Source organism: Sipha flava, unplaced genomic scaffold, assembly GCF_003268045.1.
Source record: "Sipha flava isolate LNK unplaced genomic scaffold, YSA_version1 88_pilon_pilon, whole genome shotgun sequence".
Taxonomy (NCBI): domain Eukaryota; kingdom Metazoa; phylum Arthropoda; class Insecta; order Hemiptera; family Aphididae; genus Sipha; species Sipha flava.
Window position 1 is genome coordinate 1,195,643 of NW_020273630.1, and position 25,906 is coordinate 1,221,548.

A 25,906-nucleotide genomic window follows, 5' to 3' on the forward strand; every position below is an offset into this window, starting at 1 on the left:
AATTTGTATAGACATATGCTCTCGTGTTTTCTATAGACATTTTTTATATGATTAATTCAATTTTGAGATATGTCTATCATATAAATTACACTGTTGACCAAACTTACCTGAATAAAATTGAACAAGTATAGTTAAAAGAAATTATACTTTTAACATCGCATCACAATATATGTGAATTATGATTTTGTTATTATGTAAATATACTAAGTAATATGAACACCAAAAAATCTAGTAGTAGAGAACAAAATTCAGTTAAGTATTCCTCACGCAGTTCTTGATTAAAAAAACTAATTATTAGGCTCAGGAAGTAGTTAAATGGAAAACACTTCAATTTTCAATAAAAAGTAAACCAGTTATTGTACAAATATAAAACACAGGGCTAAAAATAAAATATTTTACATTATCGTAGATACTCGTATTCAGAGTTGGGCAAAAACAAATCAAAATAAAGAATAAAAAATAAAATCATGAATAACTAATTTATTTATGAATAAAAAATAATTTTTTATTATGAATAATTGTGGTGTACTGAATCAAGAATAAAATTATTTTGAATAGTTTTATTTGTGAATAAAATAATTATTCAGAATAAATTTATTTATTGAAATCATGAAAGATATTAATTAAATAATGATATTAAATATAAAATTATATTTAATTTATTTTTGTCAATTATTATATGTATTAATATGTATTACCTTTATATATATTATTTAAGTCTAAATAATAAGTATATTATTATTATACATCGATATTTAGGATTTAAATTTATTATTCATATGATTAAATGGAATAACCAATAAGAAATAATGAATAAAGAATAACCGAATAATAAATAAAATATAGTAAATAAAAATTAATAATAAAATTAAGAATAAATCAATGAAGAATAATTTTTTATTCAAAAAATCAATCGAATAATATTTTATTCAACTAATGACAACTCTGCTCGTATTATATTTAAATTATATAAATATTTATACATCAATCATTTTAGTAAACTTCAAATACTTTAGCCTTATAATTTACTTATTTATTAGATAAACGATACCCAAACTTTTTCAGCCCCGGAACTTCTTTTAAGCAGTGTATTCACGTGGAGCCTCAATAAATATTTAATGTATATTTAATATTTAGTTTTATTTGCCTGTATTCTATAAAGCACATTATACATGATATGAATATATGAGGAAACTCAATACAAGATAACGTATATTTAATATTATTTTTTGTCGTTCTCATTATTTTTTATGGAGGTGCCTCCAGGTGCAAATAACGCGGAAATCCTAAATATCATGTTAATACTTAACACTATAGTTAAAATCAAAAACTACATAAAAATAATCGCGGCCCTCTGCAGTGTCATAAATGCCAGTTATATGGCTATGTAAAATTATTGTGCATACGCTTTGCACTGTGTCAAATAGGTGTACCAAATATTGTAATATTCCTGATAAATGCTCCCTTTACTCAATGGACCACACAGCCAATTACAGAGGATGTACATTTTTCAAGAAAATTTCTATGAGGGTTCCATCAGCTAAGGCCACTTTCAACCATTGTCAATCAACTACAGTTGTCTAATACAACTATGGTCAATCCAAGACTAAAATTTATACAGAATCTTCAATGAATCAAAACATATCCACGAAAAGTGTCTCCAGTATTTTTCCCCAGTTCGTCTATAATCTGAATGTCTAAACTAGTTCACTGATTATACTCCTTTTCTCTGTACTAAATGCAATCATGGTCAAAAATACTAACTAAAATTGTTACTTTTAGCAAAATCTTTTTCTATTTATTATTTATTAATTCATCTGTTTGTATTACACTTATATGTAGCGTATACCATTTATATTATTTCGTATTATAATATGTATTAGATTTTCGCCATTCAATATAATTGTTCTGTCCATACTAGGGGTGAACGCAGGAAAATATGTCAGGAGGGGTTGAAAAATATATAATGTTATATATTGATAAACAGCATACTTTATAACTCATTATATAATATATGTACACACACACACACACACACACACACACACACATATATATATATACATATTTTGTTTGCAAGTCTCATGGGAAACTTTGATAATAATATGTTTATAGGTCTGGTAATTTTTTCATGATATTTCAGGGGAGATTGAACCCCTACCCCCCCTTTTTTTCGTTAACGCCTGTTTTATACATATAAATCAATTATCTATATAATTATATACTAAAGAAAAAAAAGGTGAAATATTGTTTTGTGTGAATAAGGCAAAATATACTTATTTTACTTAATCTTATTTAAATCTATAAATATGTATAATATATATAGAGAGAGAGATAACATACGCAGAAATATGTTCAGCCCCCCCCCCCGAAATGTTTTGAATGGGGCCCTACAATTTATGTCTAAGAGTATGGGGCATGTATTTTAATTTATGTTCCTCAAATTAAATGTATTTTATTCTAAAACATTTGGTAAAAAGTAAATCATGTTTCGCAATATGAAAAAAAAAAACTGATTTATTTCAATTTTCGTGCAAAAACTTATTATGATAATGTAACAGCTTCGATTGACTACAAATGTACAAATCATAAATAATTGAAGATATCTAAGAAAAATTAACGAGGTACAAAGAAAACATATTCATTGGAACTAATACAAGTATATCCCAATATCATATCAATATCATAATTTATTAAATATACCTACACGTTTTGTTAAGATAAGGCACAAAATTATTATAAGTAGCCCTGAAATACAGGTTTACGCATGCCTATGAACGTTCGTGTTCAGCATGCAACTATAAATATTTAGCTGTGGAGATTAAAAATGTCTTCATAATCTGTTGGACGATTCATTTATTCAAGAGATGAACATTAAATTTACTTAATACGTTCAGTGTGTCAAATTAAAGTAATAGTTATATTATTTAGTTGAACACTTTTTTTCTTAATACATTGTTTAGGAAAGTGTAAACTATTGTAAATAATCTTAAAACCGTATTAAATTTAAATAAAAAAAATTATAGCCGAATTTCCATTTTCTTAAATGATTCATATAATACAAATTATTTATAAATTTAAAACCACTCGTTATTGTTTCAGATGAATGCAACAATCCGTTGGGGATGGAGTCTGGTAAAATATCAGATTCAGATCTAACATCTAGCTCTTCTTACGATTATGGAACAGGGCCACATAGGGGCAGGTAAGCTATTGTTAAATTACTTAGTCCATAATACTATACGAGTATAGTATGGAAAAAGTAATAAATCATAAATTCTAACAAATTCAGTTATATTAGTAAAGCTATGAATAATATTAAAATGTGTGAACATTGTAAAGATGAAATTTTACCTGGATAATATTGTGTTAGTAAAATATTGATTATGTTTTTAATATACTATTTTTAGACTGTTATATTGTACTAAACTATGCAAACAATAATAATCACTCACCGCCTAAAGAGTACTATTCACTTTAAAATAATTGTTTATCTGTACCTATGTCGATTAAAATTAAAATTCTTCTGAGAACCTCATATTTTAATGGAATTTGAATTGTTAATACAAACAAGTATTATTTCATTCAAAGTCGGTAAATACAATTGTATTTGACTTATTCATCATATTCGAAGGTTAATTCACTCAGAGTTCTACATTTATATAATTTTCATGAATGTCCCCATATATTAAAAATGTTATTAAAAAAAATAAAAAATAATATTTCATTATGTATTAACATTTAATTTTTATAAAAAAAAGTTCAAAAATTTTATTTTATTTTTAATATATATTAAAAAAGTTTGCTTGTAGTTTTGGTTTTTTCATTCATTATAAAATATTGATAATTAATTAAACATAAAAGAAATAAATAATTATGATAAAATTATGTTTATCTTCTTTAAAATTTAGGATTTAGTATGTACACTATTTAATAAAATTTTAATTTACCAATTCCTTACAAATAATGTATTCAAGTAGAGTCAGACGAGTATAAATAAATAAATCAATAATAAAATTCTGAGCCTGGAATAATATTATATTTGTAAAGTACGACGAGTTTCGAATTAAAAATGCATCAGGGCTCGTATATACAAAGTCAATAAAATCGCGACTCGCTATGGCTCTTTATATTTAATCCGAAAAAGGTCGTAATTTATAAATATAATAATACTCCAGGCTAAGCATTTATTTATTTATTTATTTTTCTATAAATACTATTTGTATATTTATTTCTATATGCATAACCATCTATTGTTATAAATTTAAACCATCAACATTCCTAATATATCATATCGGAAATATTTAGCTTTCAATAATTTATAGTTTTAACATTTTTTTTTTTTTTTTATAAAGTAGTAAAATAAACCTGAATACTTGATTCAAGTTAAGAATTCCATTACAGTTCGGTAAAGTCAATACTCGAATTAAGTTGAGTAAAATTGAGTACTCGTATTTATGTGAACAAATATTTTTTTATCAAGTCGAGTACTCGAACTCGACCGAAAATATTTACAACATTGAGTACTCTTCCAACTCTATATACGAGTATTATTAAAATAATTTGAACGGGATAGTTTTATGAAACATGTAAGTTTGTAAAACAAATAAATACAAGGTATTAGTCGAATTTAGTTACAAATCAGTCAATAACTAATGTAATTTTATTTTAATTAATTGTATTCGTTTTTGTAATGTTTGTTATGTAATGATTACTTAATCACTTCCATTTTCCAAATAATGATTTTGAGAACAGTGGTTCATGAAAATTATCATTGCATGTTTTCATTAAAATTTGGTGAACATTTAATAACATTTTTCCAAAGTAGGATTGAATAATTAAAAGCGAGAAAAAAATTGGCTAAAAATTCAAACGGACCAAAGTACAATAATTGTACCTTAATTTTACCTTGATCCTTCAATTTTAAATATAATTAATATATTTAATAATTCAAGCAGCAAATTTTTATTGCATATAGCAGTTAATTACTATTATATATGTTTCTGGATATTATTTATAAAATTTAAATCAGTACAGTTAATATTTTATTATTATTTTTTTTTTTGAATTGTCACATTGAAAAAAAGTTTTAATATCATAGAAAATAGAAACTGTAAACTCGATTTCGATTTATGATATTTTGTACTTGCTCATCTATATCCATAAAATTTGTTCGTTTTCGATAATGATTACGTTGTACATCACTACTACCCATTGATAGGGAGTTTATAGGACCAAATGTGAGTTATAATTATAGCTAAATTATACATATTGTGTTGTACAAATAAACACATAATGTAATTTATAGTTTTAATCTTCCAAACTTCCGTGTAAAATTATATTTTTTTAGAATAACAGTCATGTATAATAATTTCTGATGAAAGAAAAAGTTAGAGTATACCTAGATTTCTTTACATTGTCTAACACTCAAAATGTTCGTACAAAATATTCATATAATTACGTATAATTTATGTAGTTTCCAAAAGTTGTGTGAATTTTATAGTTTTCCATAAATTATAGTTTAACTAAACTTTTAGATCTTTAAGAACAAGTCTTAACTCATAAGCTAAAAGTATTATACCATAATCTCTCACTTTGTAATAAATACTTCTATTGGAATATTACATACATTAGAAAAGTTGGTTCATAAATAATAATAATTGGTCAAAACTTGAGGTTCTCAAAAATATTTACGAATTACCTCATTTTCTATAGGGAAAAAGTGGGAAAATTGAAATTTAATGGGTATATGATACATTCAAATGGTTTTACTCAACAGGGTACTTTCGTATAACTATTATAATGATGGTACACATTAGAACATTAAAAATGATAAGACTTTTTATACTAATAAAAATGTTTATAATATTTATATATACATATTAATAGTATTCAATTTTGTGCTGTCTGCCGTTGAACATGCTCTTTCGTCACACTGTGCACGCAATTACTATCAATTTAATTGTTATTTTATAATGTTCACTTGTTAGCACGTTATATGAGTCTCTCATCAAATCTCATGATGCATTTCAGTAACATTTGTCGTCTTCCTCTTCAAACAAACAAGATACAAATTAAAAAATAAAAAACAACACCTTTGTGTCATCAAACCGGTTTTATTCCCTACCCGTGGATAATGATTTCCCTGAGGTTTTTAGTCCTTCTTCCGTTATAGTCACGCATACAGCAAAACCTGAATCCACAGCGCCACTATCAAATCACCTTGGTGATGAAAAAAACGATTATTCATAAAAAATGATACTAATTACTCTTCGCTGAAAACGGATTTAATTTCTCTGATGGAGACTGGTGGTTTTATGGTTACTATCAAGGATATACCTAGTAATAATTATTGAAAATCATAGTTGTGTTGATTACAATGAAATCCTCTGATTAGTGTAATGATTTAACGGCCAATACGTGGTATTGGTATTGGCCAGAGTGTTTAATCCGCCATCTACATCATACTATTTCAACAAAAGTTTTCGTTATGGATCTCCAGGATTTGGACTTCTTAGTCATAAATGTGCTAAACGTTCGCCATAGAGTAAGCAAAGAAGCCTACCACAACTGTTGTTCTTGATCAAAACCAATTCAATCAGAGCATTTACCAACTACTATCCTCCCTTCTTAACTCCAAAATAGTGATCGAAAAACTGTACCATGCCCGTATCCCAACACAACGCGAAGGGTATCAGCGATACGGTTACACAAGCTCCTACTGTAATTCACTACTAAGATGTGTGGAATTTGACAACGAACTTTACCGAGGACTGTATCGAATCATCGGAACTATCTGCAAAGTGCGCCTTATGTTCTGGTTAACATACTGCGAATTATAAACGCTGTCCTTCTTTAAAAATATATCAAATACTTCTTACAAGAAATATCACCCTATAGTTATACATCCTATGGCCTTTTTTATCATCAATAGTACTTACAAATATTTTGTAAGACATAGCGGAGGCCTTGTCCGCAAACGACCGATACAAAAAAAGTTGAGCAGATATATTGTACCAAGTTCAATTAATCTTTAATATTTATATAGTAGTTAGGCTAGATTATCAGAGAAACCTAATATTTGTTAATATCATATAATAATATGTATATCACTCAGAAAACGGATGAACAGAAACAATAAATAAGGTGAATATTGAACTTTGTACGTTGATGTATGTTTAGTCGGGATTTCTTGTGTTTATTCGGGACCAATATTTATTAAAATTTAATTTATAAAACACAATTTATTGAATTTTGAAAATTAAATTTCTAAACTTCACTAATATTAAATCACTACTCCATCGATCAAGTCTTAAAAATATATTCATGACTAAAACCCCAAATTCAATATTAGTTTTAAATATATTAATATTACTAGTAAAAACAAACACATAATAAATATATAATATATACAGGTAAATTGAAAGTTTTATGAATTTTTTACTACAACATTGTAGCGAATTTTCGTGATTATTGTGTTTTGTTAAATTTTAATATTCATACGTTTAAATTTTTTTAAAAAAAAGTAAACTTGAACTCTTAAATTTATGTAATTATTAGTGAGAGTTATGTATAGGGAAATATTTATTATATTTTCAAGATTAATTTGGAGTCTCAAAAAATAAAATATACATTTTTTACACTTTTAAAATTTGTTAAATTTTCTAAACAATTATAAATAAATTATTAGGTGCACGTGTTTTTTAAAAATTAAATTTTGAATAAATGTATTCGTGAAGTCAAAAAGTTGGGTCAGAACGAATTTTTCAATTATTACCTCGTATAAAAATAATTATGTTTTGTAATCGTTTTCATACGCAAATCGATCGAATCATCGAACTTGTCAGAAGTTTTACTCGCACAATATGACCATGTTTCAAAATTTGCAATAGGATTTCCATAAAATAATATATATAATCATGCTGCACGACATTACACACGCAACTATTGAAATCTCAATCACTCCCACCGCTACGTTATTTATTTAAATTTTTTTTTTTACTCTTCTTTCGCTACTGCTACCGTCATCTCCCCCTATGCCCTACAGTCAGCTATATATAACATAACCTCCACAGTTTTTCAGTCCACCGAGCAAATTTAACTACGTGACCAAAATATATCAGAGATTTTAATGAAGTCGGCAGACTGGAAAAATGCAAAGGTGCTTGTACATACGGAGTGGGGTGCACGGATATTATAATGATAATAGTAATAATAATAATAATAATAATAATAATAATAATAATAATAATAATCATAATAATAATAAAATAATATTTCACTTTCATACACGTGGTTACCACACATACAATTTTTGCGATTGCATTGATTTGATTATCTTCGGTGAGGAATCGAATACAAAACTAAATATATACTTCAAAATATTTAAAATGTATTACGAATTCATCGGTTAAAGATCGATCGTGTTCATTAACATTTAACACCATTCTAATGTTCACTGTAGAGGTATAAAGTGTCATCGGTCGAAGAAGAGTAAAGCTATCTTTGATATTGTAAAGCATCTACCTAAGACCGTATTAAGGTTTTATAACTTTCTTAATAAACTGTAGATACGAATCGTCTGTAATGTATTGTACTGTTTTATACATTGGTTAAAATTACCGTATACGTATTTGTACATTGTAACTGAGCGTTATGCTTATAGCAATTGTGAATACGCGCATAGACTTCATTATGTTCTACTAATATTTTTTCTTATATGTTCTTGTTGATATTATACTCCGTTTTTGATTATTTTATCCCATATCCCTTTGAATGTTTCCTTAATATTTAACACATAGTATTTTTTCTTGCACGCCCTCTCTATCTATACTCTTTCTTGTTCACTATGGTCCACGTGTATAAAAAGGCACAACCAATCACTTTTATAAATGTATACATTTATAGTCATAGTTATTTTAATATTCGTTGATTGTGATTTTTGACACATCTGTATTATAATATAACGACATATTTGACATTCCTATTAAAAACACTGACGGTTCTTTTATGACATTTGACTGCGGTATCGTCTCGTCTGATATTAATACAAAATGACATGTCTTAATAATTATTAATCTGATGACCATTTAAAAAAAAATGATTTTAATATATGATTCATTAAGCAGCCTACCCTATTTTTACATTTAAATTATGTTATTTTTAAAATTTTGTTATTCAAACAATATATATAAACAAAAAAACTAATTAAGAATAATTTATTCCGATTCATAGATTGTTTATACCTCTAATACGTAACTGATGCAAATAAAATCATTGATAAAACATTTTTATATAATCAATGACCAAATCCTCAATTTTTTTTTTCTTTAACAAGTTTTTATTAATTATAAAACAACAACAAAATCTTGATTTCCAAAGGATTAAGTTTTATTTTAAAGAAATGTAGCCTTCTATCTAGCTTGGTACATTGTCTTTACGAATAAATGTTTATATTAAAAGTAAAATATAGACTCAAATTTCATTCTTCTTATTTTTTTATTCGATGTTGGTATTGCTATTTGTTTGTTCATAAAGTTATATAATTAGGTAGTACATTATGTACGTTATTATTATTAAAATGAACACTTACCATCAATACGAGGAAAACACATTAAATATGCATCACCCATATTAAAATATATGCTTCATTGGGGTCAAAATAAGAAAATGTAACATGTTACACTCAAAATTACCTAATATTTTTTTTTAATTATTGATAATATAAATAAGTTTTTCTTTACAAACACACCTGCAAAATTACACGTATTCTATTCATACGAATATAATTTCAGTAATTAGTAGAATTCGGTGGGTCCAAGTACAGCGACGTTAAAAAAATAATTTTATTCACTTGTCGCCACTGCCACAACGGTGACGGAGCAGCATGTGGTAATGGTTATGAAAAATTTATAATATTATGTAGTGTAATAGGTCTAATAAGAAGTGTCTATACCTCCTTATACGTATACTCTATATACCCTTTACCCTCCTATACCCATCTTCCTATGGGTTCAGAAGCGAACAGGCTGGGAGTTGTTCGCTTTTTTTATGTTATAATAAGTTCGTACGCGCTTTGACCATTATTATGATTTTTTAATCAGCAAAAAACCCGTTAAAACACTCAACAAATTAAGCTCATAAAGTAGTTTCACGAGGTCGGTCATCATCACTGGAACGCGTTTTTTTTTTTATTGTTATCATTGTAATTACTTTTTTTACTTTTTTTTTTTAAACACTTATAAAAAAAACAAAAAAGGAATAATAATAAAAATAAATAATTAAATTTAAGCTCTGGGATCAGGTTATCAATTTCATATTATATATTTAGATATGTTAGGTTTAATATACACATGCATATGTATTGAGATCGTAAAAGTTTAAAGGGAATCGTGGCCCGATGATTGATCGATCGAAATACGTCATGTTTTACAATGTTATACTCAGAGTAATCATATAAACGTGCGTTCCGTCGTGCAGTCGAGTAGCCTTGTCCATGTAGACTTTACGTCATGCCAAATTTGATGAAAAAACGTACGTTTATAAAATATATAATGGAAATATTATGCTCCAGACGGAGTATACCTACCCATGTCCCTGTTTACTGTTACTGTGGATAATAACAGATATTGGAATTTGAAAAACAGCGTAATTAACATGCGTCATGAATGCTAGTTGGACCCACTCAGTAAAATAACTTTTCCTCTCCAGTACGTCGAAATAAGTTTGATACATATTTTTAGCAGTTTGTTTATTTTCATTATTATTATAATTATTATTATAATTATTATTATTGTAATAGGACCTGTAAAGAGAGCCTTTATAGCAGGAACTATTGTAACCCAACGATAACCGTATAACATCATTTTGTTCTGCAGATTTTACAAGAAAACAGCTCGCCAGAAAGTTATTATAACATAAAATTAATCACTTATTTTACTCAAATTGTACTTCATTTCATTACTGGATAAAAAAACATCATAGTATAAAATATTAAGTAAACTGAGAATATTTTTAATTTATTTTAAATAAATAACAAAAAATGTCTGAGTCTAATGTTTCGTTGAACTAGTTTCTAACTGGTTATTTATTTAAACTTTTACATAAATGCAGTGAAGAGCTCTCAAACAATTTTACATTTAATATGGGCACAATATGAAAACATTTTAATTCGAGGACCTATATCTAACATTTTATTGGCAGCATGGTGTATGCTGAAAATTTTTATGTAAGTCCTTTTGAATTTTAAATTTATAGTTTAAACAGTACTTGGAACATTTTATTCGACCATGAAACTGGTGTAAAAACTACCATTGATTTTATATATACAATATACATACAAGTTTAAATTATACATATATTATACTTAATTTGTATCACAAATTTAACAAGAAGCCTTGAACTACACATTTCTAAAACATTCCCTTATACTTGAATACTCTTCACGATGTTGTTTATATACTTAAATATATATATATATATATATTAATTTGCAGTAGTTTTGAAGTATATCAGTGTCTACAAATTGCACAATGGTCATTTATTTGCTTATTTATTTATTTGAACCAAAAATGATGTGGATCGTAGTGCAGATTTTCAGAATTATTTGCTCTTCCTATAGAATACCAGTGTTATGCGATGTCGTCAACTTTTGCTTTTCAAATGCATTCTCATTAAACAGACATAGATTGATGGACACAGATACACACGAACACGGAGGCACAGAAATACAACCGCACAAATATAGACATATACGAGTAAAATTTTGTAGTTAGTATAGCATATTGTTTGTTTATCACTTACAATCGTAATACGATCACTTAAAACGTATAGTACAATGTATACCGTTTAATAATATTGAGACAGCCAGACTTCTTACGATTAAAAAAACCTCAAAATAGTACCAGACGTTCCTAATATCGTAATGAAATAAAGAAGGAAAATCTACTAAATTTTGGTCTATTAGTATTTTAACTGATTATTACGAAATACAGTTTCACTGCATTTCATATGCTCGTCGTGGTTAATAATAAAATAATAAAGTTACTAGAATAGTAAGATGTTTAATAAACATCGTTTATATACCATTTCAATATTAATATCAATATTATATATATATATATGTGTGTGTATGTGTGTGTGTGTAAATAATGATTTGGGTCTAAGACGATTGCGTATATTGTCTGAGTTGAGTTTAAGATATTTGTTTTCATGACATGTAATGCAAATTATGTTAGATATTCGAGCTTCGATAATATTCCATTAAAACCATAGTTGTATTAAAACTAAATTGTTTGTAAGTTATTTAATTAGATATTTTTTTCTATAAATATGTTCCCGTTAAATTATATTTGCTCTATATTATACACTTTACACCAGTTGTTCCCAAAATGTTTTAGTTCATACATCCTCAAAACAAAATTAATTTAATTGCGCCTTCCATGAATAAATAAAATAATTTTTTTTTTTATTATTTTATTAAAAGCAAATTACTGTCTATCTAAAAATAAATATAGTAATATATAATATACCAATTATTTTATTACATTATTGTATATTGTTATTATAATGAGTATTATTAGCTGACATAAATTAAGTAATTGGCATAATCATTTCATAATAAAAATATATTTTAAATTTTAAGTTATAAAGATTAAGTAAATAAAAATAATATTAATTTTAAATTTATGTTTATATTCTACAATATCGTTTTCATATTAATTTAAACTAAGTTGAAAGAAATTTTAAAATCGATATGTAAAATATGTAAAATTGATATGTATTAATATCAACTTAAATTAAAATATAATATGCAAAACCATTTTAATTATTTTTTTTTTACCTTAAAGCAATGCTTTGTACACGAATAATTTTTTCGGGTTTGGGATTTCAGGTGTTGAATATATTCGGGTATTCAAACACCGCAATACAACATTTAAACAAACGTTTGGGTGTTAATAATTTTTATTATTCGAGTTAATATTGGTTAATACGGGTGTTAAGTAGTCAAGGAAAAATATTATTTTTCATTGGTGGAGGGTGGTGGGGAGGCTGAGTCCCTCCTCCACTAATGAAATATTTATATTTTTTGTTACCTGCCTATGTAATAAAATATAAATTTCTTATACAACTGTGCAATAGTTTTTTAGACCAAACTATCATTATGTTAGTTTCAAGCAATGGTGTAACTACGATTTATTTTCGGGGAAGAGGGGGTACTTTTATATGTGTATGAAGCTTATAAATTATAATATCTATTAAAATTAAAAATACCAACACTATGTCCTCCTCCTAGTAAGTGCAGGTATATCACATGTGACAATAAACAAACTATTTTGTATTCTGCGTTTGTGTTTGTGTCATATGTGGAAATCGGGAGATGGGGCTTGAGGGGAATAAGCCTCCCCCAGAAATATAAAGTACGGGTCTTAGTCCCTAATCCTAAAAATTATTAAGTGACTAAAAAATATAATAATTATTATAATTGTTAAATGCATTTTTAATAACCGAATTAAAAAAAATTATTCTGTGATAAAAATTAAATCAAATTCGTAAGATTTTACAAACTTCTTGTCATGACTTGGAACGACCGTAATCAATGTAATATTAATAATATGTAATAATACCCGTATACGTTGTTTAATTTAATTATTTAATAATTTCTGTTTAGAATACCTATTCCAAAAATGTTAAAGGTAAGGCACCTAATTGTTTTTTTGTTTTAATTATTGATTAAAAAAGTCAAATTGTCAAACTTCGTAAACTGACTTGTTGAAATAAATAATTGCGCACAGTGGTATCTATAGGTGTAATAAGTAAATAATGCTCAGCCCTCCACAAATTTCACCAAATTTCCGCTTATGGCTTGTGGTACGTGCACACACTAAAATAGCACTAGCTAGAACATAGCATAATAATAATAATTTGTACTTATGAATGTTAAAATGAAATTATTACAACAACAAAAATTGACAATTACATGCCATAGATATGTGTACTACATACCATACATTGAAAAAATACGAATAATGCGAACAACAATTTAGGTAATCATACGCGAGACATCAGTTCTATTTCAGACTCAAAGTATTGCAATAAATAACGACTCGGTGATTCGTAGAAGACCTATTAAATTATAATAATACGACGTATCCGCTTGGGATAATCTGTAAAATAGTATCCCAGTTGTTTACACTTGGACATTCAACATACCATACCATTCATGCACACCTGTCAATATGATATATTGCTATTGTATTTATTTAGATAAATTTAAATTAATTAACAGTTTAGTATATTAATTGTGAAATTATTCCTGTGAATAATAATTTTACTATTAACCAACTAATGACAAAATTGAAATAACCACAAAAAAATACATACAAAATGATATATCACATGAGTGTTACGGGTTCGGGTTAATTCGAGCCCTGCTTTAAAGTTTGAAAAATATCATTTAAATTATTAAATGATTATTATCTTGATTATAATTTTTTTTTTTTATAAATGTAATTTTACTTCTTTTTTTTTTATTATTCTCCTTTACAATTTCCATAAATACCTAGGTTTTCTCATTTTGGTTGTAAATTCATAGTATTTTTGCATTAAGTCTGTTGTCGTTTTCATACTCTTTTAAAAAAGGTAAATTTAATTAAATATTTGTTTTTCTTTTTTTTTCAGACCCTTTGATTTATATTGTTTTGTTTTGAAAACAGATATATTGTATGATATGCATTCAAAAAATTAATGAATAATAATGCACTTTGTATTTTAAGTTAAAGAATAAGCTATTAAATATGATGCCATTCTGATAGGTATTATTATAGAAAAAAACTAAATTATCATATAGTACATTAAATATAGGATACTCATGTTATCAATAATAGTATACGTCTATAAGGATTATACTATACATTTAAATTAAAACTAATTTCAATACAAATAAATATATGGATACATTAGATTGAATAATTTACTCTCATACTGTACATAATATTATATTTGCTATTTTATAATTTTAAATCCTTTGTAATCCATAACTATTTTAAACTGTGGACAAAACTTTAAAGTAACCATAAAAATGCGGTGACTTAAGAATACTCTAGTAATACAGTATAATACAGTACATTTCAAAAAAAAAGTAGAGAAACTAATGATACGAATTTTATAAAATATAATATTAAAACTTTTAAAGTTTAAGATTATGAGGAATTTTTTCTTGACAAATAAATAGAAAGGGATTTTAATGCTTTAAAAATAGCAAAAAATGCAAAATTGGACTATAAAAATACGTTTAAAATGTATTTACTATAGTTTAAGAACGACATAAAATGATAGGTACTATAAAATTCATGTTACAAGACATATTTAATTGTATTTATTTAACATAATAATTATAAAATAGGTAACTATTTGAACTATTTAAAATTTCAAAAATTTAGGATAGTTTCTACAAAAAGACAGAGGCTTTGGCATAAATGTAAGACATAGGATCAAGTGCGTCTGGATAAAATAGAGAGAAGCATCAAGCGTTTTATGTTATAAGACAATTATAATGAGGCTAATAGATAAACTATGAAGAAGTGTAGTGAGACCAACTATGTTATACGGTTCAGAATGTTGGGCGGTTGACAAGGGAATAGAACAGAATATGAGTGTAGCAGAAATGAGAATGCTTAGAAATAGTATTGGTGTAGCCAATTGGTGTTGGTCGATAGTAGATAAGATGAGAAAAAATAGACTAAAATGGTTTGAACATGTGGTGAGACGAGAGGAAATAAAAGCAGTAGAGTGATTATGAAAATTAATGTTGAAGGGAAAATAATGGAAGAGAAAGACCAAAAAATAAATAGTTGGATACGATTGAGAATAATATGAAGGCAGTTGGTGTGTACGTTGAGGATGTAGAAAATCGAGACTAGTGGAGTTTTAGAATAAGAGTAGTCAACCCTAAATAGCTGGAAAAAAGGCGAAGGAAAAAAATATAGTATTAAATTCATGTTTTAAGAAACCTATTTAAGATTAAATATAATAATTAATAACTTTTGATAGTAAAATTTCAATTTTATAATTAAAAAATTTATTCGCATTCATTTTTCTAAAGAAATGAAAGGATTAGTTAACCTTTTTTAAATTTTTACGCGTATTATGTTTCAGTTTCTACATTTTTTTTTTTTTAACTAGTGCTAAACATGACAAAAAACAATACATAAAAATGTACTGAAAATACCAAAAAATCTAATGAAAAATTATTTCAAAAATGCATTATGCGTATAATAAATTTAAAATTTAACACCTAACCTGATATTTAAAAATAAAACTATTTTCATTTATTTTATATTCATTTTAACTATTTAAAATGCGCGTATCATTTAATTACTATCATAAAAACAAATTAACTTTTATTATATTAGTTGACAAATAGTTAATTTTATAAATTTCAATAGATTCAAGTTGATATTAATAAATATCATAAGATTTTAAAATCTCTTTCAAGTTGGTTTTAATTAATACGGAAAAGATATTTTAAACTATAAACTTTATTTTAAAATTAATATTAATTTCATTTACTTTACCTTTATAACTTACAATTTAAAATATAATTTTAATATGAAATTATTATGTTAATAATTTAATTTATATCAACTAATTATACTAATGGTGGTGGTGGTGCTGATTTTGCTGAATATAAAATTGAATGGCCATTCACTGTAGATTATGTACAAGTAGATCTGAAAAATAGCGTGAGAGCTACATTTGAACTAGGAGGTACTGAAAACTCTCTTGAGCCCCCCTAGTTGCACCTATGTTTCTAACTGATATTGATGAAGAAAAGTACAAATTGTTTTGCGATGACGAATTGCTATTAAGACTAGTGTAAATAGCTGATATATTTGACTGTTTAAGTGTTCTAAATATGATTCTGCTTGGCTCAAACACAAACATTTTACAGTGATTTTACTATTGATAAATATAATGCATTCCTGAGAAGGTTGGATTTATTTATTTCACTAATATCCAAGAATCATTTTTCAGAATTCGAGACATTAAACTAATTTAGGAAAAATAACAAAATTCAGTCAAATGGAAACATAATTACTGATATTTTGGAACACCTAAATCACTAAAATCTTATATTTTCCACAATATTTCCCTGAGTTTAACTCAGAACCGAAATAGGTCGAAAACCCTTTTGAAGAGGATTATATTAAGAACATTCCAGATGTTATTTTGGCAAAAGAATAATACATTGACCTAACCAGTGACATTGTTATAAAAATTGCTTTCAAAACCATAAAGATCTCAAATTTTTAGCTGGATGTTAAACAAGAATACTCGATGTTATTCTCACAACCTTTACAATTTCTAATACTTATTGTGTCAACATATCTGTGTGAAAATACATTTTCCCACTTATTGTATCCAAAAAATAAATATAGAAATAAATTTAACCTAGAAAGAGATTTTACATTAAAGGTTACCAACATGGAGCCCGATATTGATCATCGTTTACTCAAAATAACACCAATCGTCATTGATGTAAACCACAATAATTATTATAATACAAATAATAATGGATAATTTTTATTTTTATTTGTGTGCATTAAATTCTTATATGAATATTTTCATAATAAGTTAATTCCAAGTAAAATAAAACTCAATAAATGTAATATAACGTATACATTTTCTACAAGCAAAAAAAAATTAATAAATTCAGGTGGTACGTAGAAATGTTCTAACTGTGGAGGTAGTACGCGAGAATAAATAATTTTAGAACCACTGATTTAATTAATGTAAGCTATCGGTATAGAAATGTTGTACCTTTAAATTAGTAAAATCATATTAATCCTAATAAATTAATATTTTTAAATGAATAAATATATAATGTGCTTATATTTAAATCCTTATCTAAACAAGTCTTAAGTAAAATCAATTTCTAAAATTACAGCTGAAACATATAGTAATCACAAACAACTTTATCAAAGAGAAATAATTAGATATGTTCAAGAGTTCAAAATGTAAAATTCATTAAGTTGATGAAATAATCAAAAATGAAAATCTCTAAGTAAACTGATATATGTTTAAAAAATAAATGAAAAGAATACATTTTCTAATATAATACAGGGTGAAATGCTTACCATGTCTAATCCCTTTTTTTAAATACGATTATAAGTTATAATTTATAACTAGTGAATAAACCGTAATCAAATTTCTTTTTTTTAATCACTGACGTATTTTTCAAACAAAAGACTGGCTATTTTACAGGTACACTGTTTAGGGGTAGCCACAATATATGATAATATCGTGTTATGATGAACGGTATGCATCAGCGGTTCTCTGCCATTTCTGCATCACCACCGCCGTAACTCGATATTTACGCCGGGAGAAGCCCCCGGTCGGGAGTAAATTCAAAATGTATTATCCCTCTCCCTCTTGAACCTGCACTAGGCATCGGCGATGGGCCTTGGGTGACGTACGTGTTAAAACTGTCGGCCAGATGAACGAGAGGGACGATGATTATAATATTATATTATTGCGTAAAAAAAAAAAAAAAATAATAATAATAACAAAAATGCGCTCCGCAGGTCTAACACGAGGAGCGTATGCAATGTCGTGGCCATTTAATTTGCACGACCGGAGAAACTGCAAGTGACAAGCGCGTGTATTATACGTAGGCACCGAATATACAGGGTGATTTTTTTCAGCATGCTCACCACTTTTATATTATAATTATGCATTATTTTCGAATTTAATTTAGGAAAAATGAATAGATATGTGCATTATATAAAATCATTTTATTTTAATACACGGATTTCTGTACTTATCAAGGAATTGTCACAGGGCAATATCAACTTTTGATTTTCAAATAGTAATACCGTTGTTTATACGTAAATAATTATTTAGCTAATTTTTCTAGAATTTTTGTACTAAAATAATCAAAAATTGTACCAATATTTTCAAAAGTGTTCTAATTTGAAGTTATGCAAGAAAAATGTAAAATAATCAATGCATTGATATTTTCCTTTTGTCTAATAAGTTTACCGTGATAATATTTTAGATTTAGCTTAAGTTATTTAAAAACAGCAGCAAATAGCGATTAACTAAAATAACAAATTACATAATGTTATCATAAATTAAAAGTAATTTAATCAAGCCGATCAAAAAAAACAATATATAGCCCTTTATAAATACATTTGAATAGTTACGAAAACACAGATACGAATCTTGTTTATATTATACGAAAAATTAAAAAAAAAAAAAAAACTGAATGATTAATTATTTGCTCGGAAAAATATGGTACTGCTTTTCGAAAAACAAAATGTAATACTGTCACAGTATAATCCTTAAGATATACATTCAGTCTATGTATTTTTATAAAACAAATACATTTTCCGCGAATCAGAATTTAAAAAAATCCTTAATTTAAGTATAAAAAAAGGGTGAACATACTTAAAGTATCACCCTGTTTATCATGTATATAATATGTACGTGTGTGAACGTGGTGTTCACGTAGTGTGGTCGTGTCGGGATCAAAACGTTGGTTGCGGAAGCTAGTGGAAGTACGCGGAGCGGTAAAACCGCTGGGGAAATAAAGGGGAACCGTATTTTTTTTTCCCTTTTTTCATATTTTTTTTATTTTTTTTTTATCCTTATTTTTTCCGAAATATGATTTGCCATAGCGGATTGAAAAGTAATACGATAGTTAATGGAAAACGTGCGTTCGCGGAATGCACGTCGGACGTGTGTAGAAACGGCTGTCTTAACACTTGTCAGCCAATCGAATTATGTCTCTTTGCCGACCGGGAATCGACACCGGCGGTCTTTGCTGTGCGTGTGTATTTATCTTGTCGGGACTGCGAGTAATGTTATATTGCCAACTATTTGTAATATATTGTATCCCCCCTCCTCCTTCTCCTACGTAACCTTTTTCTAGCGATCACGTGCCCATAACCGTATTTCAAAGTTTGAGAATCGTGAAACAATAATGTTTTTACCGAGCACGCGACGGGTACATATTTTCGTAAATATATATATATATATATATAAACATTCATTATCCTTGTTATATTCCACGAGTTTTCAAAAATACGACACTTTCTCATAGTGATTATGGGTTTGAGTACATTAATTTATTCAATGACTTATTGACATCCCTTGTTATAATAAAAGTATCTACACATTATTTGGTTTAATGGGATTTGAAAAACTCTTTTAACTATACTAAATAAATGTAAGTGAAACATTATTGAGTAAATTATTGAGTAATTTTGTTTTTTTGATTCAATTCTAAGAAAGAATATTTTACAAAAGAAAAAAATTCCCATGTTTGATTTATATATTTCTCAACATTAATTTATGTCGAGTAATATTACTTCAACTAACTTTTTCCATTTTAAATAGTTTTTCGATCTAAGATAAAATTATATATTCATAATGCATTCATAAAAATACTTCAAAATGTAAATATTTTTGTTTGATCAATACATTTACGATATTCTCAGAATATTTTAATCCATTAAATTAGTTCTTACATATTTTGTATAAATGTTTCTTTTAATTTCAACCATCTCCAAGTATCATAGGTATCAAATTAAACCTAATAAATGTAAACAATAACAAAGCATTTCATGTAAAATTCACGACTAATAGATACTGTAATTTACACATTATGTATTTTTTATATATACTAAATTATGACCATATATCAATACATTGTTGTTATTGGTTACAGATATGGTTGTAAAAGTAAAACAAATATACAACACACTATAAACGTTTTTATTTTGATATAATTCTAAAATGTATTTTATTTCATTAATTTTCAGATTCTAAGTGAAACAAATATGATAAGACAAAGTTTTACATGTATTTTATTAAGTCTTTAAATATTTTTTTTTAAGTCTATGAACACGATCCATACCAGAAAGGCTTCAATCATCATAATCATAAGAGATTTCTGATAATAAATATTTTCTTGGTGATACTTTGACGAGGGTCATTTTACAAACATTTTCCATTTCCCAGTAGGCTTCTTAATACACTGGAACATCAACAAGTTGAAATTCAAAGGAAATACATTTTTTTCAAACTATAGATGTTTTTAACTTACTAAGTATTCGAGTTATCAAGATTTTGGGGGGGAAAATTACGATTTAAAAATTTTTTAATGTGTATTATATTTTTAATTATTATATTATATATACATATAATTACAGTGTTTATTGTTATTATATTATATTACAACTATTACCAAAAAATATAATAAATATTATATATAGTATTTCAACATTACAAATTATAATTTGAAAGTCGCAAGTTTTAGATCTATAAGCTTTATAAAATTAACGAACTTGGATATTTACATTAAACGATGTTAGTTATTTAGCAAAAAAACATTTCATAGTTTCAAAGAATTTTAATGAAGTTAGTAGTAATTATGGGTATTTGAAAATTTTGATTTTCCCATATTTTAGATGCATTTTTGTTTACGAGAGTCAAAATATTAAATATTCAACTTACTTTATAAAAAAATTTGGTTCTTGTACTATGTTAAACATCTTTAGAAATATAAACAAATCTAATTTCTTTTACACAGATAGAGTGGTTTTTTTGAGACTAATCATACAATGGGTTAGAGTTTAAAAAACCGAAACATCTATACCACTCACAGACTTTTATATCATCCACGACTGTAGAGTTTCACCTGACCCTAGAAATCTTACTCTTTTTTTTATTTTTAGATTTGCCAGCCAATGGTTAGGTGCATGGTTATGAAAATGAACGTTGAAGGGAAAAGAGTAAGGGGAAGACAAAAAAAGAGATGGTTGGATAAGATTGATAATGATATAAAGGCTGTTAATTTGTGCGTAGAGCATGTAGAAAATCGAGACCAGTAGAGGATTAGGACGAAAGTGGCTGACCCGAAATAGTTGGGATGGAAACGAAGGAGAAGAAGGAGAGTTTCCTGCTAAGACCTACTTGACAGTCACAATATAAATGCCATAAAATTATAATAATAACATTTTAGTGTGCATTTTTAATAATAAAAATATTTGCATCTTAGCATAGTATAAAATGCATTTAAGTTTCGAAAAAAAATGTTTACTAATAGAAAAATTTAAAATATCGATTAAAATACTATGAATAACGTAATATTATCTTACCTAAATTTATTTTAAATTTTTAATTCCTCATATTTATCTTATATCAATTAAACTAAAATACATATTTGAACAAATCATTGAAAACTCAACTACAAAATAAATACTTTTCATAACTAATATTATTTTAAGACATTATTTATAAAAACATATAACATGTAAATGTTTATCAAAAATAAAAAAAAACTGTATATTTAATTTTGTTTTTATTATTACCTCTAGATATCGTGTACCTATTAAATCATTTTTCAAACAAGACCTTGAATATTATAAGCTCGTATTCATTTAAATAATTTGTGTGAATAAAATATGATAATATATTATATAATATACTCGTATAACTTAAATAGAATACAATTCAAAACAACTATTTTAGATTTGACTTATCTTTCGTTTGTCTCCGGAATTCAATATATCTGTGGGTCCACTAAACTTCATTCTTGTATAATTATATATTATGTATAGTGTATAAATGCTTTTGTCCCAGTTAATTTGCATGCATTCATCGATTTGAATCATTTTCTATCTGATTATCATCATTTATTTGCTAACTACCTTGACAATATCTGTGGAAGAAGTGATTTTGAGCATCTAACTATTAGGAAGTTGCTGGAATGCAAATCCAAAATAATGAGATCAGCATATGCATAAATACCGATATCATAAACTAATTGTAAGTCAGATTAATTCCGAACATAATGTTCTGAATAGCATTATATATCTCCAAAGATAAGTACCTAATACAAAAGCTATTCATTATATTACACCAAAAACAATGTAATTGTAATACAATTGGTGATCCAATAGAATATCAACGTGCGTATTCTATTCAATTAACAATATTTTAAGTTTCAAGAGCCAAGAAAATGGAAATGTAGATAGTTTTTTTTCATGATGCCTTGATGTAAATAAATTATTTAAGCTTCTAAAGTTTGAAAATTAAATAGAGTATGTATTTATAAGCTGAAAAAAAGTTTGATGACTGAGTTATTATAGTATGCTGAAAATAACTCATGTGAGTCCTGAAAAACAAGAAGAAAATAATGTACACATACAGTGAATAATTATAAATACTTATTATGAATAATTTTCTTTTAATTATTAATAATTTAACATGATTTCACGATATTATTATGGAGTCAAACGGCGTTGTACCAAACACATTTTGTTATTACTTTTTTACTTATTTTTTAGAAGTACATTGTTTTTTTATCTTGTTTAATTGCGTGTACCTCTTACATTATTCTTTTGAATAAAATTGTAATTTTTATATGTTCCAAAAGTAGAAAGAGAGAAAATATCAACAAAATAGGCAGTTAAAATATTGATATATTAGAATTTATTGTGAAAAATAAAATAAACTACGGAAAATACAAAACCAAAGAATCATTAGTTAACTATTGGTTTGATATTGTTGTATGATGTTAGTAGTGGAATATCGCAAATCCTATCTTCCGAGTAATTTAAGCAGTTTTCAATAAAATAATAGAATTACCGTGCAATATAAGTTATCGATAAATTATGGTTCAATAACAATAGTTTATCAATAGTAAAATTAACAAATTTTGTTTGGTTGGTTTTATATTTTTAATGATTTCTTTGGTCATATTCGTTAAAAAAAAAAAGCATTTATAGCCATCATAAGATTTCATTATAACGAATTAAAATTGATAAAACACAATAAACACCTACTACTTATTTTTATATGGAACTGTAAAAATAAAGAAAGCAATTTCTGAAAACTACGAAAGATGATTAACTATAAATATATGATAGATTCATAAGTCGTGACATACATTTCACTATCATTGCGAATTAGGACACGAAACATCATTAATATGTATGCTTGGACTTGATATGCGTTGGAGTTAAAAAAAAATTAATTTATCACACATTATTTATCAACTAAAAAGTACAGAACTGTGGATGAAAATGAATAAAATATTGTGTAAAATATTTTCTGAACATTTATTGAATTTCTCCAGACAATAACTTAAAAACATACTCAATCCGTTTTCGATCAAATCACAGTAATTATTTTAATCTTTTTATTTGCATTTTTACCAACTTACGACTTGTCTCTATGATGGCGAAATTTTTTTGATGAAAATTATCTTTTGATGCGAAGAGAAAAAATAATATAATTATAAGCAGTATTTCCGAAACAGTAGAACCTTACCCGAAAGCTAAGTACTCTGTCCATACCGTAACGACACTGATAAAAATAGAATAAATCAGTGTGAGTTACTACGGTGTTTTTTTCCTAGTCCAACGGCCTCCACGGTATTCAACTGGTCTTTTTTCACTCTATTAACTTTACTAAAAAGAATACTGTCCCATGGTTGCACGTCGTAGATTTTAACTCTAAGGAATTATATACGAATTCGCTGATTGTGCTCATCCGACCAACTCGGTGACTCCAGCTAAACGTTAACGTCAACGATTTTTCCTGTGCGTTTATAACGAGTTATCGTCGTTCGAAGCCCCCAGAATTAAAACATACACATACACACACACACACACACACACATTCGTTCACGCACACGCAAACAAACGGTTCAGAGAGGATTTGTCAATCCTGTGTCGCACAGCACACCCTCCTCTTGAAAACTCTCCCCAGCTAATTATATACGTTGCGACGACATACAGTGGGGTCGTTATGGATTCGAGTGGTCCCGCGTACGATTGGCCGTATGTGCACGTAAGTCTTTCTCGTTTTCTCTACCCCTGATAGATCTATGAAAGTAATCCCTTGGGCAACGTTCTAAGAATAACAATTATACATCATATGCCGTTATAAGCGTGTGCGAATCTATCCATCCATACATTATGTATATATATTCACGCATCGATTGCATTATACTGCGTCATACCCACACCCCCCTCCCCCATATAAATGTTTACACGCTTATTACGATTTTATCCCTCTGAATTTTCGCAGTTTTGCGATCACCAGTACCGTCAATAATTATTTAAATGTTAACATATGTAACGCAACGCGCATAATATATATATATATATGCATTCCCAAAAAATATATTTATATTATCTACCGGAAATGTCAATGCTGCGTCGCGTGCCATAAATATTATTAAGTAAAACTACATTAAGAGTTGTGTTGTCGAACACATTGGTAATTCTTTTCACTTAAAAATACCTATAATACCAGTTGCTTCAATGCAATAATATATACTAACCGTCGACCTTTGTACAGAAAGAACCAAATCTTATGCGCATTGAAAATTCTCAACTCAGCTTATACTCATTTTCTAGATATAATTTGTTTTCAATATAGTTTCATCATTTGGTTAACTTTATTAAAATATTATTCATACATACGAGATTTCTTTAAACGATCGTTTCTGTGGTATAAAATTATATAAATACATATAGGTACTTTTTTTTTTTTATTAATAATACTCTACTAATTTTTTATAAATCTCATAGAAACTACGATAAAATTTGTTATTACTAAGCACGAGTATTTATAAGTTACGATACAATTTTGAGATTTCACTATCTAAAATGTATACTTTTTTTTCTGTTTACATTAAACTAAAAGTTTTTACGAGTAAATTTTTTCAATGGTTTCAAGATACACAAAAATAATCTTGAGTAATAGTAAGAGAAAAACCATTTTTTTTAGTTTATTATAAAATAAATCACAAAACGTTAAAGTTTTCAAAGATTTTTAAATATGTATACAAGCTAAAATTCAGTTTTAAACAGATTATCCTAAATTTAAA

The 25,906-nt window shown here is 26.8% G+C and overlaps 1 protein-coding gene across 1 annotated transcript in view; it reads left to right on the plus strand.

Annotated features, from left to right (window-relative positions):
• The window catches only part of LOC112693509 (discoidin domain-containing receptor 2), a 347,933-nt gene that overhangs the window by 91,016 nt on the left and 231,011 nt on the right, over window positions 1–25,906 (plus strand). The window contains exon 3 of the mRNA XM_025568621.1: window positions 3,103–3,205. Within this exon, the coding sequence (XP_025424406.1) occupies window positions 3,103–3,205 (103 nt within the window). The remainder of the gene's footprint in view (window positions 1–3,102; window positions 3,206–25,906) is intronic.